General features: G+C 34.7%; 2 protein-coding genes across 2 annotated transcripts; one reads left to right on the top strand and one right to left on the bottom strand.

Moving 5' to 3' along the window:
• Window positions 1-9,284: 9,284 nt before the first annotated feature.
• LOC129746567 (ras-related protein Rab-30) lies at window positions 9,285-11,013 on the bottom strand. The gene is made up of 2 exons (XM_055740270.1): window positions 10,549-11,013; window positions 9,285-10,474 (listed from the first exon to the last, which is right to left on the bottom strand). Exons 1-2 carry the CDS (start codon window positions 10,722-10,724, stop codon window positions 10,030-10,032), a joined length of 621 nt encoding a protein of 206 aa, XP_055596245.1. The 5' UTR covers window positions 10,725-11,013; the 3' UTR covers window positions 9,285-10,029.
• A 1,224-nt stretch (window positions 11,014-12,237) lies between these two features.
• Window positions 12,238-15,383, top strand: LOC129745834 (60S ribosomal protein L34). Its single transcript, XM_055739190.1, has 3 exons — window positions 12,238-12,324; window positions 12,609-12,687; window positions 14,945-15,383. Exons 2-3 carry the CDS (start codon window positions 12,623-12,625, stop codon window positions 15,273-15,275), a joined length of 396 nt encoding a protein of 131 aa, XP_055595165.1. The 5' UTR covers window positions 12,238-12,324; window positions 12,609-12,622; the 3' UTR covers window positions 15,276-15,383.
• Window positions 15,384-15,526: the final 143 nt, after the last annotated feature.

The raw sequence follows: 15,526 nt of genomic DNA, 5'->3' as shown, positions 1-15,526 counted from the left end.
ATCATGTATCGGTGTGGCTACGATTGGTCCGAAGCGTATCGCGCCTCACTTCCACGTAGCCATGTTTTGCTATAATTAAGCTACAATTCAGAATGATCGATTAAGTTAATTCTTATTTTCTTCAAGGTGTTCTTGATTATGTTAACTTTAATTGAAATCCTTTTTTTTATCAAATCCTTTTAACCATGTTTTGGACCAGAACATCTATGACCATACGATTTTGTGAATTTTTGATGACCTTCCTCATTTCAAAGTTCCTCTTTTATGAGAAACAGCAATTTATGATGTTGTTTTTAACTTAACCAGCTCAACAATCGGTAAACCTTTCTCTTTTAATCGATATGTATTTTAACAATTTCTGCACGTCCTACGATTGTTTTGGCCCTACCAGACCGAGGTGGTTTCTTTCTATATTGATCGGCCCTGAGGGGATGATTGGCGCCATCTGTCCGCGGCCTACACCGCGACGTCGGAATATCTACAAGAAAATTAAAAAAAAAACAACCTGGCAAAAGTAAAAGGACCGCTGCCGGAGTTGTTGTTATTGTTGCAATTGCAGGTACGATCGATCTGCAATCCATCATATTCCGCGCATCATCAATCGACAAACATGTGTGATGATGTGACACAACTCGCAGAAGACTAAAAACCAGTGACAACTTGCAGCGGGGCAAATAACATCATTCCGGCATGTTTTGTCCATTGTAAAAGTTATAAATACTACAAGACCGGGTACATGATATTTCCTGCTGCATTGTTTGCGGGAATTGAACTGAACATTCCGTGTTATGTTCATGGGAAAACGATGGCGAAGCAATCCTTGGGATCAATGTAAGCAACTGAAAACTTACAAAACTAACCGAGCATTGATTCGAGACGAAGATTTTTCACAGCGTAAGACTACATAATTCATGGTTAAGTTTAATAAAATTTTGTTTCTCAAAAATTGGTCATTGCTGGATTTTCTTTATTCGTCAGGAAATAAACAAACAGCTATGTTGAATGTCTTAATTATTTATTGAGGATACTGAATTTCTACACTTTAATTTTCTTTCTATAAACCGACAATTCGTAATGAGGAAAAATTAAACTCCTGCTGTGGTAATTTTTTGCCAATGTCTAATGGTCTGATTTTAAAATCTATGACATCAAACGGAAGGAATAATAAAAAGTTTCATTACATTGAGTCCTTGTTTTGATTTCAATATTCCCAGAAAATCTCCTGGAGGCATGAAATTGATAAATTAATATCTTTCAATCAAATGGCTAAACAAATGCACAGAACAACAAGATTCCAAAATATTCTTTAGAAAAAAAAAACAATAGAAAAACACCAAAAATAGCGAAGCTTGCAAAACTTTTTTTTAAACAAATTCGACATTTTGTGTCATTTTTCTCAACAAGGCAATTTTTAACACTTTTTAATTTGCGTTATTTTTATAACATTTTTAAGTTATCCAATTATAATAATTTTTGTAAATTTGTTTTTTTTTGTTTAGTTCTTGTCAAGTTTATAATTTTTAAAATTTTGGTCATTTTCGTAGTTATTGTAATTTTGGTCAGGTTAATAATTTTTGGCATTTTTGTAATTTTTGTAATTTTCTATCATTTTTTACCATTTTGTCATGTTATAGTCATTTTTGTCATCTTTGTTATTTTTACTTGTGTTATGTTTAGCATTATTTTTGACAATTAAATTCATTTTTGTGATTTTTGTAATTTTTTTTTTCATTTTGGTGATTTTTGTCATTTTTGTAATTTTTATCATATTTTTAAATTTCTAGCTTTTTGAACATTTTTGCCATTATTGTTATTTTTTCCATCTTTGATATTTTAATATTAATTGTCATTTGTAATTTTTGTAATTTTTATTTATTTTTTTTTTCTTATATATAAAAATGGAGGCGCTATCTTTGTGTTAACATCACGTATGAACGGGCGGTCGGAATGAAGTGAAACTTGGTATCCGAGGGTTTTTGGGGCAAGAGATGGTTTGTATAATAGTTTCAAGAATCTCACTATTTATAGAAGGGGGGCTCCCATACAAAATCAAATTGAAACGGGACATAACTTGAACAATTTAAATGCGATTTTCATAAAAATTGGTTCACGAGATCGAAAAGACACAAGAAGTTGATTCATTATGCAGACTGCAATTGCTCGCTTTTAAAACGTGGGGCTCCCTTAAAAAAATGTGAAAAAATTTGAGAAAAAATATACAACCCATACAATTCACATGGGATATTCATGAAATTGTGTACACATGCATGTTTTGATGTGGAAAAACAATCTATTTTACTAAATAACACATCCTACCTTTAAAACCAGAGGCTCCCATACAAAATCAACGTGAGTTATAACATAACTTAAACAATTGCCAAGCGATTTTGCTTAAACGAGTCAGGCAGCCATGTTTTGACAGTAAAATATGATTTATTGTAATAAATAACGCTTTCTCCATAAACCCCCCCCCCCCCCCCCCCATTTTTGAACTAAAGGTGAGAGGAGGGGAGAGAAGTTTCATATAAATCTTATATGTGAAAATGAAGACGCTTCCTTCATATGAACGAGCGGTCAGAATTACATGAAATTTGGTTTATATTATAGTTTTAAGACTATCCGACTTTAGTGGGAAGGAGCTCTCATATCAAATCATTATCAAACATGACACATCTCGAGCAATTTTCATGTAATCTTATATATAAAAATGGAGGCGCTATCTTTGTGATAACATCACGTATGAACGGGCGGTCGGAATGAAGTGAAACTTGGTATCCGAGGGTATTTTGGGTCAGATATGGTTTGTATAATAGTTTCAAGAATCTTACTTTTGATGAAAGGGGGGTCCCCATACAAAATTATCTCTTCACATCTATATATATAAAAATGAATTTCTGTCTGTCTGTCTGTCTGTCTGTCTGTCTGTCTGTTCCCTATAGACTCAGAAACTACTGAACCAATTTACGTGAAACTTGGCAGGTAGGGGTATTGGAGGCCGGGGAAGGTTCCTATTATGGTTTGAGACCCCTCCCCCTAACAGTAAGGGGGGAGGGGCCTCCCAAACAATAGACTATTTTTTGCATAACTCGAGAACCAATCAAGCAAATGCTATCAAATTCGGCATGGGGTGGAATTTGGGGACGGGGAATATTTCTATGAATATAAGGCACCCCTCCCTCTTCTCAGTGGGATATTAGGAGGGGGGGAGGGGGGCTACCTTACAATTTTTCATATAACTCGAAGACTATTCAAGATATTGGAACCAAATTTGGCATGGGGAGGTATTTTGATACGAAAAATATTTCAATGATTATTTGAGACCCCTCCCTCTTTCCAGTAGAAAGGGGGAGGGGGCCTCTTTCATATTTTTATACATAACTCAAAAACTAATAAAGCAAATGGAACCAAACTTGGCATGGGAGGGTATTTGGATACAAAAAAAAATATTTCTATGATTATCTAGGACCCCTCCTTCTTTCCAGTAGGGAGATATAAAGGAGGGAGGGGGCCTCTTTAATAATTTCTTCATAACTCAATAACTAATTAAGCTAATGGAACCAAATTTGGCATGGGCGGGTATTTGGGAACGTGACATATTCTTATGATTGTTTGAGACGCCTTCATTTTTTCTAGCAGGGAGAAAGGAAAGAGGGAGGGAAGTTTCATACAGTTATTACTGCATATCTCAAGAACTACAACAGCAAATGGAACCAAATTTGACATAGAACGATATTTGGGTACGAGAAATGCTTCTATGAATATTTCGTATCCCTACTCCTTCAAAGAGGTGGATGAAAAGGGGGGGTGGGGTAGAGGTCTCCCTTACAATTTTCAGTATAACTGGAGAGTTGATCGATCAAATTGAACCATATTTGGCATGTGAAGGTATTCGGATACGAGAAATGTTTCTATTGTAAATTGGGGCCCCATCTTTTTTAGCGGAAAGGGGGGGCTTCCATACAATTTTTTTTGCATTGCTCGAGAATTAATCGAGCAAAAACCAAATTTGGCATCAAAAAGTATTTGAGTACGAACAATACTTTTTCTATGTGAAACAATTCCTTTCTTGCAGTAGGATGATAGAATTAGGAATATAGGAAGGGAAGAGGAGGCTTACATTTAACTTTTTTTTTTACAAAATCCGAGAAATTGACAAAACTTAACATGGAAAATCATTTTGGTATGATTCTATGATTATCTGACACACTTTCAGTGAGTAGGTACAAAGGAGGAGGGAGGTGAGCCCAATACAATTGTGTTAGCACGAGTTCTCAACGAATAAGTTCTAACGAAGCCAACAAAAGGACACATATATGACATGGAAAAGAACTTGGTTACGAGATATGTTCCTACGATTGTTATAGACCCTTACGCTTTACAGTGTAGAAAGGGGAAGAAAGGAGGAGGCTTCATATACATTTTGTTGTAAAGCTTAAAAACTTATCAACCAATGAAACTATATTTGATTATTAAAGATCACGACCTCCATACAGCAAGAGGTGAAGAAAAGGACAGGGGAGTGGGCTCTCTTATCAGTTTTTTAGCATAAATCCAGAATATATCAAGCAAAAACAACCATATTTTATAAGTTAAATTGTTTACGTACAATCAATTTGAAACCCTCCAGACAAATTAAAATTATCAGATCATTAACACAAATTCATAAAGCAAGATTCAGAATATTAGTCTAAGTTATCTTTGTGTTGCAATTCAAAACTCCAGCTGCAGCTCTCATTTTATAGCGGTTGCTCATGAATTATGTTATAATTTGATTTAAAATAATGCCGATAAAACTTATAATTTTTTTTAATAATTTTTTAAGATATAATTTGATTTTGAAAGGTGTAGCAAAGCACACCGGGTCAGCTAGTCTTATATATAAAAATGAAGGCGTTTTCTTTGTAACAACATCACGTATGAATGGTCGGTCGAAATGAAGTGAAATTTGGTATCCGAAGGTTTTTTGGGTCAGAGATGGTTTGTATAATAGTTTCAAGAATCTCACTTTTGATGAAAGGGGGGTCCCAATACAAATTCAACTTTATTTGTTACGATTTCCATAAGAATCTATTCGAGAGCACGGTGCAGTTAAGGACGTGTAGATGAAATTAAACATTTATTGCGATTTATACTTAAGAAGGTAAAACGAAGTTTACCGGGTCAGCTAGTTTTGTTATATTTTTCATTTTTGTATTTTTTTGTCATTTTCGTCATTTTTTGTGATTTTTACATTTTTTCTCCAGTTTTGTTATTTTTGTGATTTTAGTCATTTTTGTTGTTTTTTATCATATTTTGACATTTTTTTTTTTGTTATTTTTATCAATTTCGTCATTTTAGTCTTTTTCGTCATTTTCGTAGTTTTGGTTATTTTGATCATTTTTTTTATTTTTGGCATTAGAGTCATATTTTACATTTCAGTGATTTTTGTCAATTTTCCTTTTGTCATCATTGTTTTTTCAATTGCCATATTATTGGTTTGCTTATTTTTGATATTTTGGTCCCTTCTGTCATTTATCTCGTTTTTGCCATTTTTGTCAATTTTTGTTTCAACTTTGTAACTTTTTGTAAATCTTCGTTATTTGTCATTTTTGACTCTTCAGTCATTTTGTCATATTTGTGATTTATGCCATTTTTGTTTTTTGCCATCTATGTAATTTTAGTCATTGATAAAATTTTTAAAGTTTTTTTGTTTTTTTTTTTAAGTTTTTGTATTTTTTTTTTTTATTTTATTCATTTTAGTCACTTTTTTCTGTTTTTTTTTATTTTTGTCGTTGTTGTCATTTATGAAATTTTCGTCGTTTTGCCATTTTTGTGATTCTTTGACATTTTTTTTTATTGTCTTTGAAATAATTTCATCAAATTATTACGGACAGTCCTATGAAACAGATAAGCGAAATGAAAGAAATGTGATTGAAAAAAAAATCGAAGAATAATTACGATAATAATTAATGCATACGACGTATTGAATTCGTAGAAGTTTAGTTTCGTTTTTTTTTCGAATCAACCCGAACGAAATCAAAACAAACCGGTGGATTGGATACCAGAACCTCGTTAACACCCTTATTGTCATCCTACCGAGCCCTTCCCGGGGTTCCAGGTCAATAATGACTCCGAAACCGGATAAAGAGGATAGAAAATTATCACTTATCTGAGTGAGACACGATTTCTCGTCCTGAATTCAGCAAACAGCACCAAAACTCCCACTCGATGCGGCCATTTTCGAGCGCGGCTAATCGTGGATTCTGTTTTGCTTTTTTGCTTCGTAAACCAATTTGTGCTGTCAATTGACAGATGCACCGAAAAAAAAATTGTCGTAAAAAATGTAATATTGTAACTTGAATACTATTTTTTTATCTTAAATTTTTTCAAATCTCGCTTAAATTGTAATAAATAATGCATCTCCAAATTATTGTTAAAATTTAACTTTGATTTATTCATGTGATGGAATAAATAACTTTATTTTGGATATATTGAATCCATATCTATAAATGTGTTAACCTGTTCTAAGTATTTGATAGATTTTAGGTTACTTATTTGATTTGTTATCATGTTTAGAGCTGCTGTGGTTTAGTGGATAGGCTGGTACGAATCTGATTTTGGTATGCCAGGCGTAACAAGTTCGATTCCCGTTATCGGCATGAAAACTTTTGATTTCGTAATAAGAATGTTGAATCAGTTATTAGCTGGCCAGGTTATACACGGATACCGGAATATCTGTAATAAACTACTTTCAAAATATACCTACATCAACACACGCAATACTTTCACTCCATAACAGTTCATACGAAGCCATGGGGGTCCGGGTATAGTGTACACGCGATGCATTGGAGAATTATCGAACTTGATTATCTAAAGAATGCATGTTAGCACATACTTAGGCAGAAACTACGGTCAGGGTTGCTAGCGAATTTTCGTTTTGAAATTCCAAAGTTTTTCCCGGTTTTTTCCAGGTTTTTTCCCGGTTATAAATGATGATTTTCCCGATATTTTACTTCCGATTTTCCGATTTACACTCGTTTTTGATTTAAAATCATGGCGAATAAAAAAACATCAATATAAAAGGCTTCGAATTTCTAATAATTGTATCCTAAAACTTGTTAACCGATTAGAAATCATGACAAACACTTCGACATCTTGTAACACGTAGTCTTTACGTTTCAAATTTACAGGCTTTCATGATTTTTTTTAAAACAAATCTAACGAACTGGGCATCATTCGTTGTTTTGCTCCACAATTTCAACAATTTTGCAAAAAAAAGTCCGGTTAAATTGATCTTGAAACTTTAATGTAAGTACTTTTCAGCCAATATCAATTTTCTAGAATTTCTATAAAGTTCTAGAAAAAAAGTATAATTTTTATAGAAATATGTTAACAATACATCGAAGCATACTATAAAATCAACTTGAATGGGGATATGTCTTACAAAACTTAAAATCATCAGATTGCCGGAAAATATTTGGTTATTTTCTAAATCCAGTTTAATTTTTTCTGTACAAATCCAAAGACATGTTTTAAAAAAAAAATTCAAACAAAACAATGAATAACAGTAGTAAAAGTCATTTGTACTAAATATTCGTGAAAATATAGAAACCATGTATAAAACAGGGCTGAGGTTTAATTGTTTGAGTGTAAGATATTAATTTTTATCAGGGAGAAGACCTTAGATTTCGGAAACTATAAGCAACAGCTTTACGTAGAATGAATTAAAAACTTAACACTTGCGATGTAACGCTTCCTCCCTCAAGCCAATTAAAACAAAATACACAACAACAACAACATTGAAAATCCAATATTTTTTCTGATGAAAAGGAAGTGCAACTCTGCTTGAAAACGTCTCACGCTGCCAAATTATTTGCTTTTTGAATGAAATAATATTATTAAACCTCTTCAAGTGAGAGTGTAATACCTCCATAAGCTAGAGTCGTTTTCCTGACTAGACCAAGGAAGTTAGAGAAAACAACACTTTTGTACCATATTGAAACTTACTCAGAAAACTTCGAAATGATGCATATACTGGTGTCAGGTGGATTTTTATCAAATACATATTGAATAGTTGAATTCCTAGATCACTTTAATTCATTTGTATGTTGCTGACCCTCTATAAAAGAGAACCTGGTTGAGTTAGAAACCTCTTTTAGAGAGGAAAAAAATACAGTTTTGTGTATAGTTTTGTCGATAATAGTTTCATTATTAAATTAATATCATTTGAGTTATGCTTGTAAGTGTAGCACACTTGCGGAGAGCGAAAAAACGAGATAACTCATATTGCTCCGCAATTAGTGATAACATAAACGCTTATTTTACTTATGAACGAAAATAAGCGATTATGAGATAAATCTATATCGAGACTCTCAAAAATACTCTTAAATTTTGAAATAATTCTAAAAATATTTTTGAAACTTCGTGAAAAAATTTCAAAAACGACAATTTTCCCGGTGAGGTGCCGAAATTCCCGGTTTTTTCCCGGTTTCCCGGTGACGTGATGAAATTCCAAAGTTTTTCCCGGTTCGCTAGCAACCCTGTACGGTGAATTCGTGCAACCATGGAGGATAACCAACATACATGCTTGTTAAATTTGTTATCATGAATCTGCATAAACCAAAAGGTGCGAGGTTTTTTTTTTTCGAAAACATTAAATTTTTGAAAGTTTTGTAAGATTTCAATATCAGCAGTCGACAAACCGATTTTTTTTAATTTCTCAAACAAACTTATACGTATACAACACAACTCTATGCTAGACTTCGGCGACTTTGATTCAATAAAATGTAGACGACTTTCATGGTTGTGAATGATTGTTAGCTGTAGATTTTTGTCAAGGACGAAACGATACGATCCATTGGTTAAATCAATCTCTGCCATTCAGGAGGCTATCAGGTAGAGATAATTTCTTTCGTATAAAGTTTTAAATCGTTCATTTTTATTTAAATTAGTTTATTTAATATTCTTTCAAAGTGATACTTCACTTTTACAAATAACTCGCTAAATATGCATACAAGTATAAGTTAAGTGAAGATATTTATCTGTTCATGTTTTATTACTGTATAAATGGTCAATATTGTAATTTCGGTGTAAGCATAGCACGAATAAATAAATTGATGCATTTTGGGGCACCTGACTTTAATTTTCAGTTTTTTTTTTTTTTTGTTACACCAAATTAAGCTTCCTATTGACTAATTATAGTATGTTGACGATAATAAGTTTCTTTTGGATTAGTTAAATTTGTGTTGAGCTCGTTTTATGAATCGTTAACTCAAAGTACGATTTCCATATTGGGTGACTGTATTTTAGCACTGGGCTGCGAAATTGGCCATTCACGATACTTCCACATTTTTTTTAATTGGTTGCTATTTCTCAGGTTCTATGGCACTGCAGCTGTTTCTTAAAAGTTATATCTTTTTCATTAATGTGTGTTTAATATTCACGATTCATTGATTTTTTTAATGTGTTAACTATGAGTTAATCTACCGGTTATTTCAAACAGGTCAAAATCAAATGCAAAACTTCAAAAAAACACATTGTGTAAAATTTAATTTCTTTGAATGATAAACTTTTAAGACAAATACGAAAAACAAAATAATGTTTGAAATGTCTATTCGAAACATGCATGGAAATTTAGAAACATAAAAATAAAAAAAATGGCAAAGTTCTTCTCTTAACTTTAGGTAAATTAAACCCTATCAGAACATTTAATTTCATCTAACTTCTACCGGACGGCTGATTACCAGTCCTTTATCACACAGCAACGATTTTTCCAAATTGAAAAGGCTGCTGATAAGAATATATTGTTCAATTCTAAATGCAATGTCAATATGAGTAAAAAATGATTTTTTAAGAAAAATCGTTGTAAGTTTGATATTCAAATTGAATACCTACCTCAATCAGCTCAGTAAACTTTTGAAAGGGTTCTTCAAGTTATCAAATTTAGTAGTATAGGTCATTCATGTTGAAAATCGTCCCAATGCAATCGTTACAAAATGTTCGTGGGTATTTTGAGTATTTGAATCTGCCCTAAACTGAGGGCACGTAATACTAGCAAAGACAAGACGGTTCGCCAATTTCCTCGGGCGGTTCGATCTTGAAACCGTGTGATTCCAATTGCTGCAGCTCCAACCGAGAGCGATTCGATTCCACCAAGGTGTTGGAAATGTCTTGGAACATTTCCTCGATTCCCTCGCCAGTTTTGCACGATATCTTGTAAGTTGCGCTGATTAAACTGTGACACTGTTCGCAGAACGATTCCATATCGGCATCAGTAACCTCTCCGGTTTGTTCCAAATCAACTTTGTTACCGACCAAAAAGATCTTGGCATTCTCAGCGTAGGAAACTACATCGAGCATGTGCTGCGATAGCGAATGAAACGAGGCCGGGTTATCCAAAGCAAACACCAACAGGGCAGCCTCAGCGAATTTGTAGTAACTGGAGGTAATTGAGGCAATTCGTTCCATGCCACCGGTGTCCCATAATTGCAACTGATTCATGAAAAAAGGAAAAACTTATTGTAATAAAATGCGGTGGAGATGCTAATCGGAAACAAATTCAAGAAATCGAAGTTCCGTTCACCGACAGCAAAGCTTCGATCGTAATGGTCCAACCCGAGGGTCGATTTCCGGTCCGTTGCCGTTACGAAGCTATTGGTGGCGAACCGCCGGAATATGGAACTCTTACCAACGCCATACTCGCCACAGAGAATGATTTTTTGCTCCGGAACTCGCACAGTGGCCATTCGATTTCGGATAACAGCTACCGGTTGACGCCCAGTCGACTGGGCTAGCTGAGGCTGCTGAGCTTGCCGGGAGCCACCGAAGAAATCCAACTTGACACGGGCCCTGAGGGTGGTTTTGCAGACCGAGAAGCACTTTTTTATTTTGATTGGAGACAAAGGCAGGCTGCCGTGTTTTTTTTCTACACAGATGGGGATTCTGTTTTCCGGATTTTCCGAAATGTTTTTGCACTGATTTAATTAATTGCGCAGACTGTCAGAAAACTGCAATCAAAACAAAGATGATTGTTGTTGTTGTTTTATGGGTTCAAAATCAGCTGAAGCTTGCACAGGGCCGAATCCAGTGAGAAATTTTTCAAATTTTGAAAATAAGTTTTACAGGGACTAATTAAAAAAAAAGGCCTTGGACCTTTTTGTTCTTATATAGTCGTCTTATCACATTGCGGACCAAATACGAGATATCTCGTTTTTTCGCTAACCGCGCATGTAGAAGCATAACTGGAATGTTTATAAATCTAATAAAAACTCTATTCTACAAAAATGCTTAAATTCGGTGTTTTTCGGCTTAGATTTCTTCGCGGTCCCTTATATGTGTTAATTAACGTTAATAAGGACGACGAGTAAAAAAACTTATCAGCTATTTCGTAGATCAAACAACAATCTGGCTGGTCCGAATTCACGCTCTTATAAAACACATTTTCGGACAACGCACACAGTAAACGAAAATTACCTAGTTCGGTAATTTTTTTACCGAAATCCTAACATGTGTAAATTTGTTACACTGTTCGGTAATTTGTTCGGTAAAAAATAAACGAACATCGGTAAATCTATTCTTCATTTACCGTTCGTTTATTTTTTACCGAAAAAGTTACCGAACAGTTTAACGATTTACACATGTTTGGATTTCGGTAAAAAAAATTATCGAACTCGGTAATTTTCGTTTACTGAGCAGGTGCTCTAACGGCACGTTCGTAAACTGATTTTTTGGGTGATGCATCGATTTGTTTGGTAGATGTCAAATCACCTTCCAATGCTTTTGCATACAGTTTGTTTAATTTATGAACGCCAGCATCGATAAAAAAATCACTTCGATAGAAAAAATCAATTTACGAACATACGCCGTAAAAAGTATATTGAGTATTGTATAATTAAACAAAGAAAAATTTTTATTTTTTATTCCTCACTCTTGAATTAACAAGAAAGACGCATCGAGCACGCCATCATGTGCAGAAAGTTCTAAATTTTTTAAGTTTCCAAATGATGAAAACGAAAAGCTTCTATTTTGTTCCGAAAGATCGAATTTGAATACAACATTCCTTGAGTTTAATGCGGAGAAACTTGTTTTGTTACGTACGAAAAAAAGGGATATTGCATACTGTTTCTCCCCAATTTTTAATTGCACTCCCCTTAAAAACGACGCTCATGCGCTTCCTGCCGAAATATTTCCTCTGCGTTCCTTCTTTGCGTTTTCGACAACTGTCACTTGACGGGGTCGCCTTTCAAAGTTTGCGTTTGACCACATCCGCCGAAATGTCAAAACCAATCGACCGCCGTCTTCCTTTCCGTCACTTTAGTTTCGATAAAGTAGACACATTTTGTCAAGGTTCGTGCGATTTTCGGTTAAAATTTAGTGATTTGGAGGTTGTTTCTATCGGAATTGTTAACGAATCACCCGTAGAACCTTTGCTGTCGGCTTCCGTGAAAATTTGTTTAAAATTACGCTTGAAAATAGCGAGTTGAGGATCGTTAAAGATTTGTTGACGTTTGCTTCATAGCATTCCGGTTCCATGGGTGATTGTTTTGATTCGATGGAAGTGACTTCCAACTGTTTAATTAGCTGTTCAACTACTCGGATGTCCGTTTAATAGAACTTCTTTTGCCTTTCAGACTAAACGGTCACAATGGTACAGCGACTGACTCTCAGAAGACGCTTGTCTTACAACACCAAATCCAACAAGCGACGAATGTAAGTACCGAACACCGGAAAAGGATGCTGTCAATGTTTGAAGGATTGAACCGATGGGCTCATTACGCACAATGTTTGCTACCATTGGAGAGTTGTCTATCCTCTGACTCTTCAATGCTACTATTTGTGCAATAGTAAACGATATCCCTTTGCCTGTTGGACTTGTTGCTTGGGAAAGTCCGAGCTATCGAGTGTCAACACTTCCATCGGATATGACAGAAACTTAAAACAAAGAGAAAATGCTGTCGGTGAAATCCTTCAATCAGTGAATTTTTTGTATCGAATCAGTACTCAGGATATTCATTTTAATAATTTGTGTTTCCTCTCACCTTGTTAAATTGTTACATGTAACTAGGCATAAATTATTACAATAGTTCCTTTTTATATTTAATTTAATCTTATTTCATTTGAAGTATTATTGAAACATTCAAGCATACAACTTGTATTAAGTAGGGGGAAATTGTCTACTACCGGACACTTAAGGTTTTTAAGCAATAACTTCAAAAATAGATTTTTGTAAATATTGGTTCCTCTACTGATTTGAAGAGTATCAATATTAAGATCACTTAACTATATTAGAAAAAAATAAATTTACAACATATTCATGTGGTAAGAGAAGTCATTTCATGTTAGTTTTCGCTCATTTTCAAAAGTGTTGTCTATGGCCGGACACTACGAATTACTTCACCAAAGTTGTCACCAATGGCACAAAAACGTAGCAAAATGACTGAAATCACTTGCACAGATCTTGTGAGTATGTGTTTTCCAATACTGAACGTTCTATGAAGCCAGTCATAAAAGTTTTTTTGACAAACCAGAATAGAACATTTGTTTCGAAAAAACTAGAGAAAAATTCTCTATGACCGGACAGCAAAATCTAAAGTTTCTCAGAGGACCAAAATAGTTTCGTTATTGAATCCTTATCTTCTGCTAACCATTTAAGGGTGCTCTAGAGATGAAAAAATGAAAGTTTCAAGTTGAAATCATCTATAATTTTGAATATTTTCTTGTCCGGTCATAGACAACAACTTGGTGTCCGGTCATAGACAAATCGCATTTTTTTTTAATTTTCCTAATATTTCGTTTGAATTTCCGTTTTGTTATCTCATATCTACTGTAGTCGAAAGATAACCAATCAACGATGTCGTTCATGTGCAGTTCAAATTTGACAAGCCGAAAAAACTGACCACAATACAAATGCAAAGTTTAGACGATCCTCTCCGTACTACTAGGCAAAAGCTTTTGATGCCTATCATTGGTTTACCTTTTCAGATTGGGTTACCATATTTCTAACACCATATCAAGCTACTATTTACTTTATTTTCATGGTGTTAAAACATTATTAGAATATTATGTTTTCGAAAAATCTATGTTGTCCGGCCATAGACGATGTCCGGTCATAGACGATTTCCCCCTATAGATATTTTTCAACATTGATCTTAATGTAAAATATCCACTGAACGAAGTATACTAAGAACTATTGTATTTGTAATTGTTCTTTATTGACGTTTATTATTCTTTTATTAACGTCAGCACATCAATATTAAATCGTTGTAGGATCAAGGAATTAATTATTACAATTTTGTTAGAAACATCATTAGCTAAATCCTGATATGTTCAAAGGATGCAACCGAAACGAATCACGCACAATGTTTGCTACCATTGGAGAGTTGCTCAACCCTGACTCGACGATGCTACTATTTGTGCAAGAGTAAACGATATCCTTTTGCCTGTTGGACTTGTTGCCCGTGAAGACCCGGGCTATCGAGTGCCAACACTTCCATCGGATGTGACAGTTAATTGATAAAAAAAATTATCGGTGAAATCCTTTGGGCAGTTTTTAATTACTCATTTTTAATTTAATTTAATTTTATCCTTTATTTCAAATTTATATTGCATTCAATCGTATTTTACTTGCGATTTCGTCAGAAGTGTTGAAAATAGTTAGGATTACCGATACAGGAATATTCAATGTTTTTAACGAAAACCGACAAGTTAAAGTATAAAATTAGATGCGCAATTTTTGCTACCATTGGTGAACGAATCAAATCCTAGTTCATCAGTGCTACAAATTGTGCTAGATCAAACCGCCAAGACATTCTTTTGCCTATCGAACTTGCAAATTTACAGCATCGAGTCTCGATACTTCCATTGAATGTTACACCAATGTTTTAAGTTGGCAAACGATATACAATTATAAACCGTGAATAAGAAATATGTTAATGAAATTTTCTTTCGTCTTCTACCCGCAATACAGTGTCCGCACCCCGGGTGGCCGACTGGTGTATCTGTACGTCAAGAAGCAGCGTACGGTGCCGAAATGTGGCCAGTGCAAGGAGAAGCTGAGCGGCATTAAGCCATCGCGCCCGAGCGAGCGGCCCCGCATGTACCGGAAGCTGAAGACCGTCACCCGTACCTTCGGTGGTGTGCTGTGCCATCGGTGTCTGCGGGAGCGCATCATTCGCGCCTTCCTCATCGATGAACAGAAGGTCGTAAAGGTGCTGAAGGCCCAGCAGCTCGGCAAGCCCGTTAGCAAACCACCGAAGATCCCGAAGGCTGCGGCACCGGCCACCGCCAAGAGCAAGTAAACCTGCGGTAGCTGGTTTATTTTTCGTGAAGGTGTGTGTAATGTTTAAGGAATATCCAACAAGTTGCTATTCGAGGTTCAAAACAATAAAATTTGGATAAAAATCGGATTCTTTGGATTTTTGTTTTGTTTTCAAATGTCCGAAAACTTTGTCCTTATTCCAGAGGAAAGCGAAATTTACACGGAATCAAATTAGATAAGTCGGCATGGTACATTTGGTCATAATTGAAGTTTATTTTTAATCTGTTAAAA

This window comes from Uranotaenia lowii, chromosome 2 (genome assembly GCF_029784155.1).
Source record: "Uranotaenia lowii strain MFRU-FL chromosome 2, ASM2978415v1, whole genome shotgun sequence".
Lineage (NCBI taxonomy): Eukaryota > Metazoa > Arthropoda > Insecta > Diptera > Culicidae > Uranotaenia > Uranotaenia lowii.
The sequence above is the reverse complement of the archived record's forward strand: the minus strand, read 5'-3'. Positions and strand labels throughout refer to the sequence as shown.